Source organism: Elaeis guineensis, chromosome 8, assembly GCF_000442705.2.
Source record: "Elaeis guineensis isolate ETL-2024a chromosome 8, EG11, whole genome shotgun sequence".
NCBI classification, from domain to species: Eukaryota; Viridiplantae; Streptophyta; class Magnoliopsida; order Arecales; family Arecaceae; genus Elaeis; species Elaeis guineensis.
Window position 1 is genome coordinate 127,881,488 of NC_026000.2, and position 21,438 is coordinate 127,902,925.

The window sequence follows — 21,438 nt, forward strand, 5'->3', positions numbered from 1 at the left end:
ATATCTAATGTATCTTCTTAGCAAGCCTCCTTCCTTAGAAGCCAAGTCCTTTCTTATTACTTAGGTTTACTTTTTTTGCTCCAGAAGACAATTGACATTATCTTAAACTATGTGTGAACATTCAAGGGCTTTCCTTTGGCTCATGCTCTCTATGATGCATCCTCATTTTTGGCTGCCTGATGTAACCTAAATGATGTCATTTTCCCTGCTGTTTGCCTTCATCAATATACTGAGCATATGTTTCACAAACAACCTAATCCTTTGGTTGCTTTATGGTTTACTGCAAGACACATATCTATTTTTTTAATGCCCCTTAGAAGCCCTGACATAATTGTGAGACATTTATGGATAACGACTATAGGGGCATGTTAACATGACAGAGAGGGTTTAGACTCTTTGATCAATGATTATTCCAACTAACTGGGAAGAGCTTATAAATTACTTGTGGGTCTATGAGACTAGGATATGCTTCAATGGCTCTGTGGACAACTATGAGATATTTTTACTTGGTCTTTTGCAAGTGCAAATTGTTAACTGTGATGAGGCTTATGTAATAAAGATAGATTAACTAGCTATGCAAAAAGAGAAAGTTAAGGGATAAAGAAAGATATTACTTCTATTGGATGGATTATAACAATGTAAAATTTCAGAGTTTCCTGGTCAATTGTTGGTCTACATTCTAATTGCCCAAATCTTTATGATTAATTTTTTTAGGGCTCAATTAATTTCTAGAAGATGGGTCTGTGAGAAGTTTTGCAATCATTTTTCTTTCTTTTATTATTATGTTGGTCTACATTCTACCCAAATCTGTATGATTAATTATTTTAGGGCTCAGTTAATTTCTAGAAGATGGGTCCTCTTGTGAGCAGTTTTGCAATCATTTTTCTTTCTTTCTTTTTTATTATGGTTGATATTCTTAAGTCATGCATCACACATCCTTTATGATGATTTGCTCTGATTTTGAAATTTACTGCTACCATAGTCCATAGATCCAAAGTATTTTCAAATGTGCACTTCGAGAACTTATAGGAAATTACAAAAGTGGATACAAAATAAGCAATAAATTTTAACATAGACATAACAAAACTGTAAAAAGTCAAAAAGTTCAATAATTTCTGCTTAAACTCATCTTGGTAGTCATTTTAGAACCCACTGTTATTTATTATGTAACTTAAGATTTTTTTTTTTTTCCAACTATGTAAATGTATGCATGTAAATCGGGGCGTCTTCATCTCAGGTTCTTGCATGCCTTCTAGGCTATCATTGTGAGGAGATGTTGACTCGACATCTACTGGGTTCAGAGTTTAGTCAGAAAGATTTTGGAAATTTTCAGGGATAAAGTACTTAATGTAGTATGAAATTGCATCAAGGGGGTAACTCCCAAAAATTCTTTTGCTGTTTTGGGTTCAATTGACTAACTTCTGAAGGCAAGGCAGCTTAAGTCAAATTTCAGTTATTCTAAAGAGATTAAAGGTGATGTATAAACACCTAGGGCTGAGGCAACTACCTAATGGTTTATTCACTGAAAACTCTTCTTTTAAACATGGTAGTTCAATTTTATATACAGGCTTACATGATGTTTAAGTAAATGAAAACATGTTGCTTGATTTCTGCTTTTGTTTCTTTCTGATAATGGTCACTCTTCTTTTTGACCATGTACTGGAGCTTGCTTTATTATTTCTGCTAACTGTTCTTTCTTTTTCTGGGTATTTTGCTTTAATGCATTGCTCCCTATTCCTGAATAAACCCAATGGTCAGCCTTCAGGACCAAGCAAATTGGAAATAATACTCTTGTTTTCAGACAGCAGTCACATGGTTGTGTTATCCTTTATCCTTTACTATGGAAGTCAGATGTGGGTTCTTTTTTTTTTTTTTTTTGTAAGTAAATATGGGTTTATAGTTATCAATGATGTCTGTTCTGTATTAATTTTAGTTCAATCAATTGTATTCAAGTCAAGATTATGTTTAGGGCTGGGTTGTCTTTGTTTGAATTCTTGTATTATTATGATTATTTCAATTTTAAAACTCTGTTCTTGTATCTACTTATACCATATACTTCAATTGAACAGTGAGCCCTTTTTCTAAGTATTGTTATCAAGGAATGCTGTACCGGGCTGAACCGCCCGATATGGGGCATGCCGAACCGTACTGGTGGAGAACCCAGACGGTTACGGCATGGAAAATGGCACATGCCAGTGCCGGAGAAGAAAAGAGGAAAAGAGAGGAAGAGAAAGAGAGAGGAAGAAAAAGAGAGAGGGGGTCCGTCGGAGGGTCTCTGGCGAGCCGTCGTGGTCGTCGGGCGGTGTAAACACCTCCCGCGGCTCCGCGGCGTGAAACAAGGGCAATCCACCCTCGTTTTTCATTTTTCTTTAAAAATTATTTTTTTAAATGAAGCCAATTTAGGGTTTGCCGGCTTCACTTAAGTGATGCCGGCAAATCCAGTGCTAGCTTCATTTAAAAAAAAAAATTTAAAAGAATACAGAAAACAGAGACGAATTGCCCCTGTTTCACGCCGCGGAGCCGCAAGGGGTGTAAATGCCGCCCGCGGCCACGGCGACCCGCCGAAGGCCCTCCGACGAACCCCCCTCCCTTTTTTTCTTTCTTCCTCCCTCTCTCTCTCTCTATTTCTCTCTCTTTCTCTCTTTTTCTTCTCCGATTCGGCTTCATTTTCCTTCGTCGGTTCACCTTGGTTCGAAACGAAACGGGAGTATACCGAACCGTACCACCGGCCGGCCAATATGGCCGCCGGTACCGATTCCACAAACCTTGATTGTTATAGTCATTTGGGGTCCCTGTTGAGTTGAATATTCTTTTAAAAATGTTAGAACTTCGATAAAATTTTCAACCTTTCAATATTCTTCACATTATCATTCAATGAACCGCATTTCAGTCTAAGATTATACACAGGATTCTGTTTTCTTTGTCCAAGGAGTTATTGTATTCTTATGTTATTTTAATTTTAAAACTCTATTCTTGTATCTACCTATACTTACACTTCGATTGGACTATTAGCCCTTTTTCCACATATTATTTTACTCATTTGGGGTTCCTTGCTGAGTTGAATTGTCTTTTTGAAATGTTAAAACCTTGATTTATCAAGCTTTCAATATTCTTACATGAGATTATCATATACTTTGTTTTCAGTTCATTTAATTTTCTTTTGGATGATTTTGTTTGTTTTTATCTAAATTATTAGTTAATATTGCTCCAAGGTTATGCCCTTAAGCGTGTACAGGAAAAATGTTATCTTCAAATATTGCTTTGGTTGTTTTCTTTGCATGAATTTTCTCCTGTTCAGTATGCCACTCTCTCAGTATTAGGTCTATTTTCATTCATCATGGTAATGTGAAGTGCTTAAGTCCTGTCCGATGCCCAATTATTATGCTTTCTCTTTATTAAAGAAGATAGATGTGATGTCTCTAGGCAACTCTTTTATGTTAATGTTTGTTTTTATTGTTTAGAAAAACTTGTTCATGATCTTGTTTAATCTGGAAGCATGGTTACTCCATACATATTGGATGCTGATCTGCATCACATATGGCCTGGATACATGTCTAATTATTCTAACAAGTATCCCATTTTTTAAAAGATAAAACAAAGGGCTAGATACTTAAGTAAAATATAATCTCTTGGCATTGTTAGGATACGTTTAAGCTGCTGGATAATTTAGGTTGCCAGGATGCCTTTTTGGATCGGAGATATGGATTGTTTCCTCTTTTGTTTTGTCTCTTTTTTGCTTCATTTTTTATGACTGTTAGCATTTTCATGATCAACATGATGGAGTATGAATAATCTTAGAATTTGTGATGCTGAATGCCATTATATGGGGCATGAACTATGTTATTAGGATAACCAATAATGTTTCTTGGAATTTTTTTGGAAAAATGTGTAAAGAACATGTATCTTAACCTATTTTTCCAAGATCTGTCATATCAGCTATCTGTGTCGCATATCCATCTTGATGCTTGACAGTTCCATCCCATGCTAGTTTTGGTAGGTTTATATCATTACCATGCATTCTTTTTTAAATCGTAAATCAAATGCAGCTAAATTGATTAATGGAGTAATCATGTGCCAACAACTTCGACCAGGGTCCCTTTTGGATTCCATGTACTAGGTTTTGTGTATCTCCTATTTCCAAGACCTTCATCCACCTCAGTTCACCGCCATCATCTCACTTTAACGTTTACCTCTTTTTTCTTAATGATATCATCCTTGGATATCACAAAGCAAGGAACCTACTAGTAAGTATTAATGGATTGCAAAAACTTACGGTGAATTAACTTCACCCAGTATCACAGCAGCTTAGATTGTTTTATCATTCAATTGATATTCTTCAATGACATTTTCTGTAACAAAATAAGAATCATATATTCTACTGAGAACTGTCATATCCCTTATTTTAAGAACTATTTCTTCTCATCTATTTAACAGGATAGGTATTTGATCCCTGGTTCAAATCATCTGACATGACTTCTAAAGCTTTTCAGTGACTACCAATGTTTCTGTTCTTTCCCCATATAATCCTTCCCAAATTTTATTGTCTCAGCCTCTGTCATCTACTACTCTACACTAAAATAGACACAACCTTAAAGCAGTCTTGGTTTTGCAGGTTACACTCTTTTCCTTGCACTAGTAATTGATCGTTTACACCACTACCATCGGAAACTGATCACCTTGAGGAAAATAGTTGGTACATCCAGCGAAGAAGTTGAGAAACTTAAAAAGGAACACCACGGTTTCAAAGAGAAGGAAGAGAAATCTTCTGATGAGATAAAAGAGCTCCAGATGGAAGTGTCTAACTTAACTGAGAAGTTGCAGAAGCTTAAGTGTGAGTTTGAGGAGCAGGAGAAACGTGCAATAACTGCCGAAGCTTATGTTACTGCCCTCCAGAAACAGTCTGAAGAGCTACTTCTTGAGTATGATCGCTTGTTAGAGGACAACCAAATCCTTCAAACCCAAGCTTTAGCATGCAGAGGCTGAGCCTCAAAAGACGAACTGATCTCAGAACTCATTGTAAAATTTAACATTTGAGAGAAGCCAAATTGTATGTCATTTTTAGTTGATAAAATAGGCTGAATCAGTTTAAGCCTGTCATGGGGAAACAAAAAGATCAAATTGCCTGTAATTGTCAAATTTTTGTTTGCTGCTCTGTAAATCTTTCTTCTCGTTTTTCTGTTTTTGTTGATCTTACACTGAAATTCAAAAGATGAGCTCCCAGATATTGGAGCAATAACATAGATTCTATTATTGGAGAAGTTGAAGGTCACTCAATTTGATGGTCTTGGCATCACTCATATGGTGTGACTGCTTTCTGCTGTATTGGTTTTGGTTTGTCTCAAAGACTTCGCCCATTCGCTGAATTCCTTCTAATTCTATGTTTAGAGTTGTGCTGTAGTACCGCCTCAATTTTGCCCCCACCTGCCATGTATCAAAGCTACTTCTGTTCAAAATCTTGTGGCAATTAGAATGGTGCATGAAGGTACAAGAATTAGTAATGTCAGCATCTGGGTTGGAGCTGTGAGTTCCTTCGAAGAAGTCTAGTGTTGTTACCTTGGGAGGATATTGGCATTTTGGAGATAAAATGATGTGCATGGAAGGATACTAAGATATAAAATCAGGGGCACAGACCAAATCATGCACTGATGTTCTTACTTTCATTGTTACTGGCCATACATCTGGTACAAACCCTGTGGAAGTGTGGAAGAAGAGCGAAATCTTGATGTACACTATGCAACTGCCAGATAAATGTATGGTAGTTCTTCTAATTTAATATTTGTTTTTGCTGTTTTTGAATAATACATATTATTCAGTTCTATCTGATATGAGATATTAGAAGGAAACTGAGCAAATACTTATCATCCGTCTTCTTCAAATTAGATATAGAACTTGAATGTAAATGGTTTAAAAGAATGAGTCCAACTTGAAAAGTTATTGATGAATTTAAATACTTACAAAACATTCAAAAATAAACAAAAAAGCTGTTGGAAATGTCTGGAGTTTTGAACTATTAGTGATTCTTTCTGGTGTAATTTTGATGTATCGGTTGTAAATTTGTTTACTTATTTTAATCCTCTGCTGTACAACACAACTGTATCAAGTAATCTCCATTCTGCGATCATGGAATTCAAATTTTTTCTTGCAAGCTCATAGCCATCATGTTTGTATTTACTCATATAAATCGAAAGGCGGATAAAATGCACCAAGCCACTCCAAATTATAGATCTAACCAAAACTGTCAATAAAAATAACCAAAATCATTGGTAAAAGTATTAGCAATGGTCAAGATTATTGTAAGTGAAAAGCTTGTCACTAGTTATTCACTAACAACTGCAACCATGGATGAACATATTAATATACTGGCAGTTTTATGAAATATTAATATACAGGCAATTTTTATGACTAGCAGTGGTAGTTTTACTTACTAGCAAGAGTAATTTTCAATTCCCAAAAACCATCAATATATTTTTCAAAATTGCGACTCTACCTTCGCTGAATTATTAACATTTGTCATCATCCATATTGATGTTCTTATAAACTACCAATTTTCCCTAATATTTTTACCGACATCTCTAACCATCGGTAATTGTTAGGTTGAACTTTGAAATGTTTGTAGTTGTCACTACTAGTGAATTCCCTGTTTCCAGAAAAGAAGTTGCACAATTCTCTCATTTACAATGTTGTGCCCATTGCTGAATGTATTCCTTGTTTCATTATTGTGTAAATGTGAAAACTAATTTTACACAATTCTCACGTATCATATTCCAAGAATGATAAATAAAGTTACAGACACCTTCCTAATCTGCTATATCTTATAGTTTTTTCTTATACATGAACTCAGTGCCTTTGCTGAAACTTGAATTTAATGAGATTTCCTTTGAGCATTTTTACCCGAAGATGTTCGACTTTTGGTTGTATTTTTAATAAATTATGATTGTAATAAAAGTCAATTATACTGAAAGATAAATACCATAACCATCGTCATAGCCATCTAGCCTTTTTCTTTCTATTTGAAGTTGGCTTGATCTTTATTTGCTGAGTATTTCTATTTAGGATCATCTCTAATATTATTTAAAGCTTCTCTTTATCCTTCCTTGTGTTGTTATTTTAGATCTTTTCGTTCTTTTCTTATAACCTTCACCATAGGGAAGGATAATACATAATACTATTTACAAAATCAATATTATTGCCATGTTTTTTGGACAGATAGTTTAACAAGCTAATGGAAGTACAATACACAAGTTTTATAAATTTTATAATGAAATTAATATTCTCTCCATGTAATAGTCATTATAATGGACCGATGGCAAACTATATATATTTTTGGACATCCATTATATATTGTATGGTCACAATACATATTTTGTGATTTACATTTGGTCTGAGTTGAAATAATCTATGAATTAGCCATTTCTTAGATCTGAACTGATTCATTAATTTGATCATTAGCTAAGTTAAATAATACTTTATACATATGGATGATACAAATGATAGCTCCTTTCGAATAATTATAGTCAACTTAGGCTGTTACAATGCTAATATCTGGATATATACAATAGATCCTGTCTATTATAATTATTTTCGATTTCACTGATAATTGCCCAAGTCACCACCAAATAGGATAGTTTGGAGACAAAATAATTAGCGGCCATCAAAACACAAACCAGAAGAATGGAGAAGTGGCAATATTACTATTTGATAGTATCAATTCTTACAAATCAAAAATTTAAAACAATTATTTTATTTAAATGAATATTGCAAATATCCAATACGCATAGTTAGTCCCATTATACTGATATGTAATGAGAACCATGCATCCATTGGAGTTGATATTTGTTTTTCCAATAGGCAAAAGAGAGTATTATTTACAATAACCCCAACATCTTCAGTCATCAAGGTCCCTAATATCAATGCTGCTTGATGTGAGGCAAATAAAAAAAGATGGGATTCAATAGGTAAAACATCCCTCCTCTTCAGTGCATGCATGTTTCAAATACTAGTTGAGCACAATGCAAGGTTACTAAAACTTTGCAGGTTCCATTACTTCAAACTTTAGGCAAACAAGAAGCAGTTGCCAGTCCTGAAGATAATATTGTCAATTCCAGTGCAATTCAGACTTGGAAGTGGCGTGTCATCCCATGAGCCAATGATAGAGAAAGAGAACATAAAACAAGTCTCCATGGTGATCTGTTTTTGTCCCAAAGTGCATCCCTTTGTTTTTTCTCCATGTACAAGGCTGGAGACACAAGATGGTATTTTGAGGCTCCTCTATTGGAGCTGATTTGTGGGGAGGGGCATTGGCCACTCCTCCATTTAAGGTATAGGTATAAAGTGGACAAAGGGATCCTAACAAGATATAGATTGGTTGATGCTGGTTACAAGTGTGGGGATGATGCTTTGCTTTGCTGCCACATACATAAGCATCAAACTGGTGAGGGGTATGAAAGAAAGTGATGGGTGGCAACACCTCAGATCTTCTTCAATTTACTGTGGAGCACTAGGTGACGATAATCAAGAAATGGACAGCAGTCAAAGAAGATGCACGATATATGACATATAAGACTGCTTTATCTGATGATTAAATCTTTTGATGGCGGCCATCTAGCACTGCACAGCACTTTACCTTGCGGATGCACCACAGAGGATCCATATCCAATCGATAGCTTCTTCTATATATCACAATCGTAGACGTAAGGGTAACAATCCCTACTTCCTATTGGCCACATGCATGGTGACGCACTGGACCATTACATGTGAAGTTCATATGGAGCTCCTAAAGAAATGGAATGTTTAACCGGATAAAGATATTAAATAATGCATGGTTGGGGTGGCTATTTTATGAGCACGAATCAAGGAATTATTAAAGTTTAAAAAAAATAATATGCAACATTACTACCTCAATTATTTGTCCAATGAAAATCTTTGTTACTCATAAGGATTCTCTTATGTGGCATTTTGGATAGGTAATTAAAGGTTAGGTCCTGATGCTGCACAGCATTACTTTCTTTTGCTTGATTAATCTACTCTTTTAAGGTCTGGTGAACTAATACGTGCCATAACCTTCTTTTGTTTAACAAATTTCATAGTCCCACAAGCATACTCTGGAGAAAATATCTAATCATTGAATCTCTTTGTTTTGGGAAGATAACTGGGAAATAAATTGAAACTTCAACCAAAATATTATTTCTTTGAAGTGGAAAAAGGCAGTGACAAAATTAATGCTTTAGAGCTTATTAATCTTATTGCAGCTCCGTCCACCCTAATCCCAAACTCGATCTCTCTTTTTTCTCCTTAATTATTTTTCGCAAGGCTAAAGCGTAAACCCTCAAGTAGAGCAAGCTAGAGATCAAAGAACCTCGACTTTACTATAATAGAGTCGAAGCGAGGGACAACATCATTCAAAATTGAACCCCCAACCTCTTGCCAGAAGGTAGAAGATAATACCATACTATTTTGTGTAGAAGGATGGTAGAATTAAAATATAACCCTATATGTGGACCTACCAAATCAAAACGAACATTTCTCTTTTAAGAAAATAATATTATTTAAAAAGACAACATTTTTGGAATGATTTGTCCTTGTATTTTATTAATTCTATACTTGAAAACTCCTAAAATAACCCTAACTTAATGAAGTGAGCACCATTCCACCTACCAAATCACCTCCTCTCTCTCTCTCTCTCTCTCTCTCTCTCTCTCTCTCTCTCAAATCCATTATATCCACATTTCACCAATAATTTCCTTAATCCAAACCTCCTCCTGCAGAGTGCAGATTGATGGAGGCAGCTAATGTGGTGGTAGCTCATTGTTCTTATCCTCCTCATTGAAACCTCATTGTTAACATCATCACACTTGCTATCTTCCCTAAAGATTTCTTATCATTTGCATGACTAAAATTGCATTGGAAAAGTAGAAATTCATCAATTCCATGTTACTTTAACACCAATGTCTCCGGACGACATTGCCGAGCCTAAAAGATCAAAGTTGAAGAAGCAATAGTCACAATAGTCAATTTCCTTGGATTAGCTCGTAACTAATCAAGTATTTTTGTAATGGAAGGTGGTGAAATATAAGTTGCTATAAAGCAAGATTTTCAGTGTCTTCACTTTGTTTCCTCCCTAAAAAGGAATCTTAACAGGTCTTACTAAGCTGGATTACCAACCTTTACAGGAATGGGAGAGATAGATTGAAGTACTGTGACTAACTAGGCACGAGCCGTATATGCACAGAGGGTATTGGGAGCGAATTATATAGCCAGTGAGGATGACTCAGCTATTGTGGTGTCTTAGATACAGAATACAGGAGCGGCTAACAATTCAGGGACTATCTATTTTGTTTTCAAGATGCACTAGTCTCGTAACCAAACATATCTGCAGCAGATTCGATGGCGGCCTATACTATGAAGCATATCGGGGATGTCTTATGGACTATTATAAGGGTTGCTCTTAAGCAGTTTAAAGATATTTTACTTTCTGATCTTTTTGATATATTTACACAAAATTTATTTGAATGATTCATCTTAATCAAAAATTTAAAAAAAATGCTAAGATAATTTTTGAAACTTGATGCATGCTTAAGCTAAGCTCGAAAATGACGAGCCATTTGCAAAAATAGGGGAAGTTTGGCTCAACTTGATACAAAACTCGGCCCAGAATTTTACCTTAATGTGCTCTTACGATTCTTTTCATAAATCAAAATAAATAAATAAATAAATAAATATTACATCTAATTTGTCATCTTAAATTGAAATAGTACACAATATTGATCTATCTGACGATAAGTTATTTTCTACATTGTATATAGTATGGGGCCATATAAACTATTAATCACAGTTGCTCGTATCTATGGTGGTATACCAAGATGCATGCTTGATAAATATAGTCTACAAGAATGAGAGGCTATGATCGATGGCATGCACCAGTATTGACGGATAATTTCTCCCTTCCCACTGTACAATAGGATGTTATTCTAATTTCATTAGCATATAGAGTTCTATCTACAAATAAGACCACGGTCCATCATGTTTAGTTAACTATGGCTGATGCCTCCGCATAGAATTTTTCTACATATAGTTTTTTTTTTTTTCTTTCTTTCTATAAATTAGTTTTATGGGCGGAGCGCTGGCGGAGCAATATCCGGCCTCAGATCCTACGGGGAAGTGGGCCATTTCTCGGGAGTCGCAGGCAATCTCCTTCCATTCGTGTGCCTCCATGCTGCACTGCTCGACACGTGTTGTTATATATCTGACGTCTTGACACGTGTCCGCTTCATCTCACCCTCCACCTCAAACTCCTCCCTCTCTCTCCCTCGACCAGATAAAGAGAGAGAAGGGAAAAAGAAAAAAAAAAAAAAAAACTCCAACGGCCTATATAAGAACACCTATGTAGAGAAAACCACCAATCTTTGTTGTTCTTCCAGCAAAGATCCAATCTTTAATCTTTTTTTTTTGTTCTTTTGATAAAAAGATCTCAACTTTTTAACGTCCACCTCATCTTCTATCTTCGATAGGAAACCACATAGTTCTCTGTTTCCATTGAAGAAAAAAAAAAGCAGCTCTAATGCTTTATATATAATTCCAGCCACTTGAAAGATCCCCCATCTTTGCATTTTAGCATCAAAGATGGCTTCTTTCGTATTCCTCTGTAGATAGGAATCGATCCACTTCTCTTTTCTCCTTTGTAAAGGAGGAAAAGATATTTAGTACTCTTTATAACAACAACCATTTAGGTAGGAACGTCATTTATTGTAATCTTAGTGTGCTTTGATTCGTACAAAGAGGAGCTTAAAGGGCATTTGGGTTCTTGGGGTGGTGTTTGGATTGGAAAAGAATGGCTGGGAATGAATGGATCAATGGGTATTTGGAGGCGATACTGGACAGCGGGGCGTCGGCGATCACCGACGAGCAGCGGGGGTCGTCGCCGGTGAGCGTGAGGGACACGGGGCACTTCAATCCGACGAGGTACTTTGTGGAGGAGGTGGTGATGGGGGTCGATGAGACCGACCTCCACCGTACGTGGATCAAGGTGGTCGCCACCCGGAACAGCCGGAGCGGAGCTCCCGCCTCGAGAACATGTGCTGGCGAATCTGGCATCTCGCACGCAAGAAGAAGCAGGTCCGTGGCTTCTCCTCCTCTCCTCTGTTTTTTTTTTTTTTGACATGCTGTAGTTTTGAACATTATAATCTCAAAATATATATTTATATATTGAATGCTTTGCTTTGCCTGAATTGTGAATATAACGATGGCATCTGTGATGTATGTTGGATGCATGGTGTTTGTTTTTGATGATGAGATTGAGCAATATGTGGTACAAGGGAAGAAGGAAAAAGAAATAAAGGTTTTGGAGTTGAGTCTTGGTTCTGAGTATTTCTGGATGTAGACTTGATAATTAAAAAGTGAGCACTTGTTTAAATCTTTTATTTTTATTATGTTCCCTAATTCCTATGTCATCCTTGTTGACAAAAAATGCTGGATTTTTTTTTTAATATAATTATGGTCTTGTTTAAATTATAAAAATGTGTGCAGAAAGGAGCAATGGTGGACTTAACAAATCAGATGTCTGCACTGATATCTTGTTTGACTTCTGTGGTTATTGTAATTCAGTTTTTCTGTCTGGAAACAATTTCCTATATTTTTATAAGTCTAATCTGTTAGTGTGTGAGCATGTGTGCATGCATGTATGTTTGCATGTTTTTTAGATGCAAGTTGAGCAGGCTGTAATTCAAGAAAGGTGAGTGGGTGGGGACTATAAAAGACTTGGAGACTGGTTTTCAGGTGTCTGTGGATGTAAATGGACCAGTTTGAGGGCAAAGCATTCATTTTTATTCCTTTTTTCCTGCAATTTACTATTCAATTTGGTATGAAAATCTTTTTTTCTAATTACATGGACATAAGTAAGTCTTCTACAGAGATCCCTATCTTAAGAGCAGACTGATTTAAATGAACTTTTTTAGTCATCTGATAAATTTTTAAAAAAAAAATACATGATACATTTAGTTTCATCAATATTTGCAAACCATGTGTCACAGAAAACAAAATGACAAGGGATGTCGCAAGTATTATGTTTAAAATTTGGTAAACAAAATATCATTGATATCAATGTGTTAGTGATGAGTATTATTGATTTTCTCTCCTTTTCTCTGCATTTGCATTACTTCTTCTCCTTAATTGGTAATACCTCACAAAGAAATTGATCCACTGAAGGACAATAATTGGTTATGGTTCTTTGCTTTCGTATATTTTTTTTCCACAAAGACTCATATATGAAATGGTTTCAATTCTACTTGGTGGATGTGCAGACTTCTTTAATGCGATGCATTTAACCTTTTAGCACAGTAAGTTTTGCATAAATTTATCTGGTCCCTTTAGCTTGGGAAGAACAGAAGAAAGTGTAAAAGCAAGTAGAGGAGGCATAGATTTCTGAGTTATCTTTAGCTATTCTACTAATTTTTTATTGATGTTCTGGTCCAACGCATTTGGTTACAAGATGAAGTAAATAAAATGAGATTAAAAAACATTTTTCAGTATAATATTTATGTACAGTGAGTTTTTGTTTCTCTGTATGTACATCATTTTATGCTTTTATGGTTAGATAATATAAGTTAGTCAAAATCATTTGTTAGAAATATTGATCTTATGATTGTCTAAGTGTATAGTTAAATTAGGAGAGCAGTGGAGGGTTATGGTCTCCTCAAATTTGTTTATCTAACTTGGGGTAAAAAAATATATCTTTACAGCAGGTTGATGAATTATTATCAGCAATTGTTATATTTTGAAATAAAAAATAGCCATTTGTTTCTTTATTCATTCCCATATAAAGATTTAGAGACATGCTAGTATGATTTAAGGGCATTGTATCCTTGAGGTTGCTTAGTGATACTTAGGAAACTAAAAATCGAAAGCCGTCCAATCTTTATTCTTTTAATTTTGTAAATGAAATGTTATAAACATTTTTTAGGCATTTAAAAAAGAAAGTTGAGTTTGGAAAGAACTGAACAAAACATTGGCTGGTTAACTAATAGTGATTGGGAAATTAGAATTAATTTCATAATTGCTGGCATCAAATGAAGTCATCCAATTTCATATTATATCAGCTGAGTAATTTAAAGGAATGTTTACAACCTTACAATCTCCGGCTTTCAGTTATTTTGATTCTTTGCTGCTTAAGAAGATTAAACATTTTAGTTTTTTACTAAAATGAACTCATTTTGTGTCTTAACTGATGAGTAGTTGGAATGGGAAGATCTTCAAAGGATGGCAAACCGGAGGTGGGAGCGGGAGCAGGGCCGGAGGGATGCCACGGAAGACATGTCAGAAGATCTCTCTGAAGGAGAGAAGGGAGACACTGTAGGAGAACTGGTGCAGAGCGAGACACCAAAGAAAAAGTTCCAGAGAAATATCTCTGATCTCCAGGTCTGGTCTGATGATAACAAGGGGAAGAAACTCTACATCGTGCTCATCAGGTTTGCCTTTCTTGAAAACAATTCTTGTTTTGTGCCCTCCTACACCATGACACAGTATAGAAAGAACCCAAAAAAAAAAAAAAATATATTCTGAAATATATGATGGAGGGGACCTAGAAACTGAAAGATATCTGATGTTTCAGTGGCCATAGCTATGATCTCTTGCTGATCTTCATGGTTCGATTCTTCTTAAAGGCCATATATATGAATCATTTAACTTATTTATAGATTTAAAGTAGAGTTTAACTTACATTCTTCATTTGATATTCTGTACCATCAGTATATTTTTCTTACACATATTGCATCCTGGTAGCCAATAAAATATGAATCATGCAAGATGAGATTTAAAACAAAAAATAAAGGGAATTGAATTGAATTTGTTGTGATTCATCAATTGAATATAATAGTAGTTCTCTCAGTGAGAAGAAGGATGTTTCTCGTCTCATTAATGAATCAAATGGCCCTTGTCTGATCTTTTGCTTAAAAAAGAAAAAACATTTTTGGTTGCTCTCCTTATTGCATTTAAAGAAAGTAGTGCATTCTCATAATTTGTGGATCTCAAAGTTTGCACTCACAGGGATTCAATCAGATGGATGCATTCCATAGTTTGAAGCCATGACCACTTACAGTCAACCGACTTTTCATTTCAGATGTAGCTGCAAGTATTAGTACCAACTGAATGATCGAGATCAAAATTCACTTTTTATTTTGGTAGAAATGTGATAAGACAATCATGTGATTTATGAGATATCTTCTAATTTATTTCAAGGCATGTTTAACCTAGCAATACAAAAAGTATCCAGCAGTTGACTCATACAGACACTTTAGTATTCTTAATTCTTATCTAAAAGAAACAAGTCTTGACAACTGAAAATTAACTTAAAACAACATATTTTCTTAACTCAAATAACTCTGAAAAAGGGTCATCTTTTGCCATTTAGCTAATAAGCCTATGGATATTGAAGCTCCGCAAGCCATGCTTCTTGATACTGTATTTGAAGCAGTTATTCAAATCCCTTTCACACCGTTAAAAAAAGGAAGGGATGGAGAAACACACGTGCGCCACACACCACACACGCACACACACATATATATATATCCATATTGAATTAAGGTAATGTCAATACCAAGTCCTTACGACTTCTAAGATGAGCAACAAACTTAAAGCTTGTTACAACTCTAATTTCAGCTGAAAACGCATTAGAAGACTGATATCATTTTATTTTAAAGAATGGTATTGTCTGAGTGGAAAATATTTTTGATTTTTTTGTTTTTGGATGATAGGGACATTTTGGATTAATGCTATTTGTCAGTGAATTTTGTAATGAGTAAGAAGAGCCATTGAAGTGGCATACTTGCTTCTTAACCGTGAACATGCCAAACACGAAACATGCATCAAATAGCCATTTCCATTATGATTACTATATATTGTCGTAAGTTTTAAATTTTAAAATGCGGGTAGTTTTATAATTGTATTTGGCTTATTCTTGGGTGGGATTCCCCCAGCATTAAAAGAAAAACACAAAAAAGTATATGGCTTAAGTTAATTTCTAACTACCCGGAGCAGCCATTCCTTTGGTGGATGATGTCCATATTCTAATTAGACAATCTCTGGTAACCTGCCATCTTCTATTGCCTATCTGTTGTAGTTAGTAGTCTTTCCACACTATTTATTTGGAGCTTAGTGGAATCATTTCTTATAACATGCTTTCTTCAGTACACAGAACATTTTCATTAACTTATTGCTCAATAATGTAGGAACTTTGCACTACCTTATTTGCACTTCTGTTTTCCAGTTTGCATGGCCTGGTCCGTGGGGAAAACATGGAACTTGGCCGAGATTCAGACACAGGTGGTCAGGTGAGTATCTTTTTATTCACTTAAATTATTCAATGACTCCATGAAGAGTTTGACATGATATGGATTTCTTATGTCGAGTTACAGGTAAAATATGTAGTGGAACTTGCTCGGGCACTTTCTATGATGCCAGGAGTGTACAGGGTAGATCTCTTTACTCGTCAGATAACATCCCCTGATGTGGATTGGAGCTATGGAGAGCCAACAGAGATGTTAAGCTCAGGACCATATGACGCAGATGGGAATGATGTTGGTGAGAGTGCTGGAGCATATATCATTCGCATACCTTGCGGTCCACGGGATAAATATCTGCGGAAAGAGTTGCTTTGGCCTCATCTCCAAGAGTTTGTAGATGGAGCTCTAGCTCATATTCTCAATATGTCAAGGGTGTTAGGTGAACAGATTGGTGGCGGCCAACCAGCTTGGCCTTACGTGATTCATGGACACTATGCTGATGCAGGAGATGTTGCTGTACTTCTTTCGGGTGCGTTGAATGTACCGATGGTTCTCACAGGCCACTCGCTTGGGAGGAACAAATTGGAGCAGCTTCTTAAACAAGGACGCCAATCGAAGGAGGATATCAATGCGACATACAAGATAATGAGGCGTATAGAAGCTGAGGAGTTGTCTTTAGATGCTGCAGAACTTGTCATCACGAGCACGAGGCAAGAAATTGATGAACAGTGGGGTTTGTATGATGGTTTCGATGTCAAGCTTGAGAGGGTGTTAAGAGCCCGAGCTAGACGGGGGGTCAACTGCCATGGCCGCTTTATGCCAAGGATGGTGGTAAGTGTACATTGCTCGGTGCTCTTGAATTTTCAGTGTCATGGAAAAAAAAAAAAAAAAAAGATGCATTTGACGTTCTAATGATTAACAACCTGATTCATCTCACGCTTGAAAGTAGTCAAGTCGGTGGCAAATGCAAGATGCTTGGGGTCATTGCCCAACTCTGTATAGCTTACATAGAGGACTTTTTCATTTGTCCAGCAATTAAGTTCAGAGAATAGCATAAAACACTCAATACTAGTGCTTCATAATATGTTATGACTAAGCTAACCTTTGCACCTGCTATGAGATAAGGGGAGAGGATGATCTATCAACTGCTTGAGGCTGACTTCTCATCTATGAGTCAGTTGTGACCTGTAAGAGTTCGTCTTTTATGTATGAGATGAACCATTGAATCTGAATAAATAGATATCAAAATGGATTCAAATCATCCAATCAAAGTATAAAAAATGGATACTTTTCTTGTATAGCTGCTGCCCATGCACATAAACAAGCAATGGGTACAGTGATTTATTTAAATTATGTGACTAATAAACTGAAAGTTGCAGGTTATTCCTCCTGGTATGGATTTCAGTAATGTTGTAGTTCAGGAAGACACAACTGATGCTGATGGAGATTTAAAAGAACTTATAGGTTCAGAGGGAACTTCACCTAGAGCAGTCCCACCTATATGGTCTGAGGTAAATTACTTTCTTATGATACCAATCAGCTTAACCTTCCAATATATCTAGTGGTCCCTCTAACTTCAAGGAGCTTTTCTCATAGGTGATGCGTTTCCTCACAAATCCTCACAAGCCGATGATCCTGGCCCTATCAAGGCCAGACCCAAAAAAGAATATCACTACCCTTGTGAAGGCCTTTGGAGAGTGCCGTCCATTGAGAGAGCTTGCAAATCTTGTGAGAAGTCATTCTAACCATTGCTGATAACATCTCATAATTTGTTTCATATCTTATAGTTTGATTGGTAACTTAGTTAATATTTTACAGTCGTGTTGTTCTGCTGAAATATATGAATGTGCCACTAAATATAGAGAGTTTTTTTCAAGATACAAATCATGTCCAATGATCTTTCGTCATATCAGTTAATGATAATGCAACTAATATTAGCTGACACTCAGTATCTATGTATGTGTCATATTATTTACTAGCATGTAGATATGGGAATTTACATAAAATCAATTATTTACAATTGATTAGATCTGAACCTTCAGCTTTTTTTCAAACATTATTTCTGTCAAATTAAGCATTTCTCTAAACAAATATGGTACTTATGTAAAACTATTATCTTCATCCAGACATTGATAATGGGAAACAGGGATGACATAGATGAGATGTCCGGTGGCAATGCTAGTGTCCTCATGACAGTTTTGAAACTGATCGATAAATATGACCTGTATGGACTAGTTGCTTTCCCCAAGCATCATAAGCAATCAGATGTTCCAGAGATATACAGGCTTGCAGCAAAAACAAAAGTTTGTAAAAGTGTCATAATTTTTTTCAGTTAGATCTATAGCATTTGATAATATCACTCAGCTAAGTATAATTTTTTTGATTGGCAGGGAGTCTTTATAAATCCTGCTTTGGTTGAGCCTTTTGGACTGACTCTAATTGAGGTTAGTTTGATTATATAATGAACATTTATGAATTCACCTATTCCAAAGGATGAAAGCATAAAGCCCTAATTATGGGAAAATTTTGTAGGCAGCTGCACATGGGCTTCCAATGGTGGCAACCAAAAATGGAGGTCCTGTCGACATTCATCGGGTAAAGTTTGCATCTTTTTCTTTCTGACATGTAAAAATTTTATCAGTATAAGGTTAGCAACATTGAGATCTAGAATGCATGATGGACTTCCTATCATAAACATAAACTTATTGTAGTTTTCATTATTTAGGCACTAAACAATGGCTTGCTCATAGACCCACATGACCAGAAAGCCATAGCTGATGCCTTGCTAAAGCTAGTTGCAGACAAGAACCTATGGCATGAATGTAGGAAAAATGGGTGGCGGAATATTCATCTCTTTTCATGGCCCGAGCACTGCAGGACATACCTTACGAGAGTAGCTGCATGTAGGATGAGACATCCACAATGGCAGACAGACACTCCAACAGATGATATGGTTGTTGATGTTGAGGAGTCATTTGGAGACTCCCTCAAGGATGTCCAAGAGTCATCTCTAAGGCTATCTGTAGATGGTGAGAAAAGCTCCCCTAATGGCTCCTTGGAACACAACCAGGCTGAGTTCGAGAAGGTGGCTGAAGGGAAGGGTGACACTGAGGTACAAGATCAAGTGAAGAAAATTCTGAACAAGATCAAGAAACAGGTGCCTGAACCACAGGCTACTGGTAGCAGTAAGAAACAAACTGAGGTTTCAGGACAGACAATTAACAAGTATCCTCTACTTCGAAGGCGTCGGAGACTATTCGTGATAGCTCTAGACTCGTATGACAGCAAAGGAGCTCCTGAAAAGAAGATGTTGCAGGTGATACAGGAGGTCTTTAGGGCTATTCGATCGGATTCTCAGATGTCGAGGATTTCAGGCTTTGCTCTCTCAACTGCTATGCCCATTTCTGAGACACTAGAGTTATTGAAGTCAGGGAAGATTCTTGCCACTGATTTTGATGCTCTAATCTGCAGTAGTGGAAGTGAGGTCTACTATCCAGGTACTTCTCAGTGCATGGATGCAAATGGCAGGTTATGCGCAGACCCAGACTATGCCACCCACATTGAGTACCGTTGGGGTTATGATGGTGTAAAGAGGACTTTAACAAAATTGATGGCTTCTCAGGATGGTCAAGGTGATAGCAAACCCGAGAATTCTTCAAGCAACATAGAGGAAGATGTGAAGTCAAGCAATCCTCATTGTGTCTCTTTCTTCATAGAGGATTCAACCAAGGTAGCACGAAGTTCTTATCCTAAAAGTTCACTAACTGCTCCAATATGTGTTTTTTATTTGCTTGAATTGGTTCCTGATATTTTCAAGTGAATGGAATATCTTCAGGCAAAGCCTGTCGACGATCTACGTCAGAAGCTCAGGATGCGTGGACTGCGATGTCATCTCATGTACTGCAGGAACTTGACGCGATTGCAGGTTATTCCTCTTCTGGCATCTCGGTCTCAAGCCCTCAGGTATGGTTCTAATAATAACTGCTGGACTTATGTGGTAGCTGTTAATGTATCATGGTCTTCAATAATTGTTAAGCTCGTTGGTTTGTAAGTGGTGCTGCACATCCTTATAGACACCCTTTTTTACTTCACTTTCTGTATAAACTCGACTTGGGTAATCTTTCATGCTTTACTTGGTTGTATGATTTAAACTGCCTAATCTAGAAGGTAAGTTCTACTTATGAACCAACCAATAAGTTATCTCAACTGGGAACTCAGTGCTGGTGTTAGGTTGAAAGCTGGTAATGAAAATTTCTCAAGTTTTAACATTTTTTTTTTAAATTCAGCTTCTTCTTCACTATCAAATTTACCTCCTTAGAGCTTAATGCAATTTTCAATTTCAGAAGCATTATCTGGTCTATTAGGAATGCTTCTCTATCAGGAAATTTTCATTACTTGTTTCAGACAATTAAGACGTTTTAATTTATCAATTTAAGGTACCTATTTGTCCGTTGGGGTCTGAACGTTCTGAACATGTATGTGATTGTTGGAGAGAAAGGTGACACAGATCATGAGGAGCTCATATCAGGATCTCACAAGACAGTTATCATGAAGGGAGTTGTCGAAAAAGGTTCAGAAGAGCTACTTAGAACAGCAGGGAGCTACCAGAAGGAAGACATTGTTCCTGGTGAGAGTCCCCTTATTGTCTATACCAACAATGGAATTAATTCAGAGGAGATCATGAAGGCACTGAAAGAAGCATCGAAGGCTGCTTCAGGGTTGTAATTGAGTGGTCCATTACTAATTCCTTAACCATATATATTTATGTATTTTGCCATGATTGAGAATAGATACTCCTTATGTAGTGAGTATTCTTCTTATGCATATCTGTAAGAACTTGATCAGATCTAATCAGCACAATGAGATGCAATATTTTGCGGTATGGACTTTTATAAAATTGCATCTTTATCATATTAGTGATCATTAGTTTTTGAAAAGCATTTACTAGCGATATAAATTTGTCTCTTTTATATATTCATGGATGAAAGCTCATAAACATCCTGTGAGTGTCAGCAAATGAAAGAGTAGTTCTAACCAAACTATGCAATTAGCATATTCACTTATCAAGCATTGTGGTGGATTTTATTGCAAACCAACTAGCCATCTAGGTTTCATGTCATGCACTCAGGCAACTTTACCTTGGCTAAATGCAACCAATCTATAACAG

At 36.2% G+C, this 21,438-nt stretch overlaps 2 protein-coding genes across 2 annotated transcripts in view; both read left to right on the forward strand.

Moving 5' to 3' along the window:
- Nucleotides 1–5,158, forward strand: part of LOC105049658 (uncharacterized) — a 17,182-nt gene extending 12,024 nt beyond the window's left edge. Inside the window, exon 2 of the mRNA XM_010929390.4 lies at nucleotides 4,613–5,158. Coding sequence (XP_010927692.1) covers nucleotides 4,613–4,983 — 371 coding nt within the window. The 3' untranslated portion in view covers nucleotides 4,984–5,158. The remainder of the gene's footprint in view (nucleotides 1–4,612) is intronic.
- Nucleotides 5,159–11,364: 6,206 nt separating this feature from the next.
- On the forward strand, nucleotides 11,365–21,168 carry LOC105049657 (probable sucrose-phosphate synthase 2). The gene is given in 13 exon segments (XM_010929389.4): nucleotides 11,365–12,041; nucleotides 12,044–12,111; nucleotides 14,227–14,459; nucleotides 16,256–16,319; nucleotides 16,404–17,102; nucleotides 17,651–17,782; nucleotides 17,868–17,999; nucleotides 18,398–18,574; nucleotides 18,662–18,715; nucleotides 18,804–18,866; nucleotides 18,997–20,001; nucleotides 20,107–20,234; nucleotides 20,708–21,168. Coding segments are annotated over 13 exon segments (3,258 nt in total). The 5' UTR covers nucleotides 11,365–11,827; the 3' UTR covers nucleotides 20,997–21,168.
- Nucleotides 21,169–21,438: the final 270 nt, after the last annotated feature.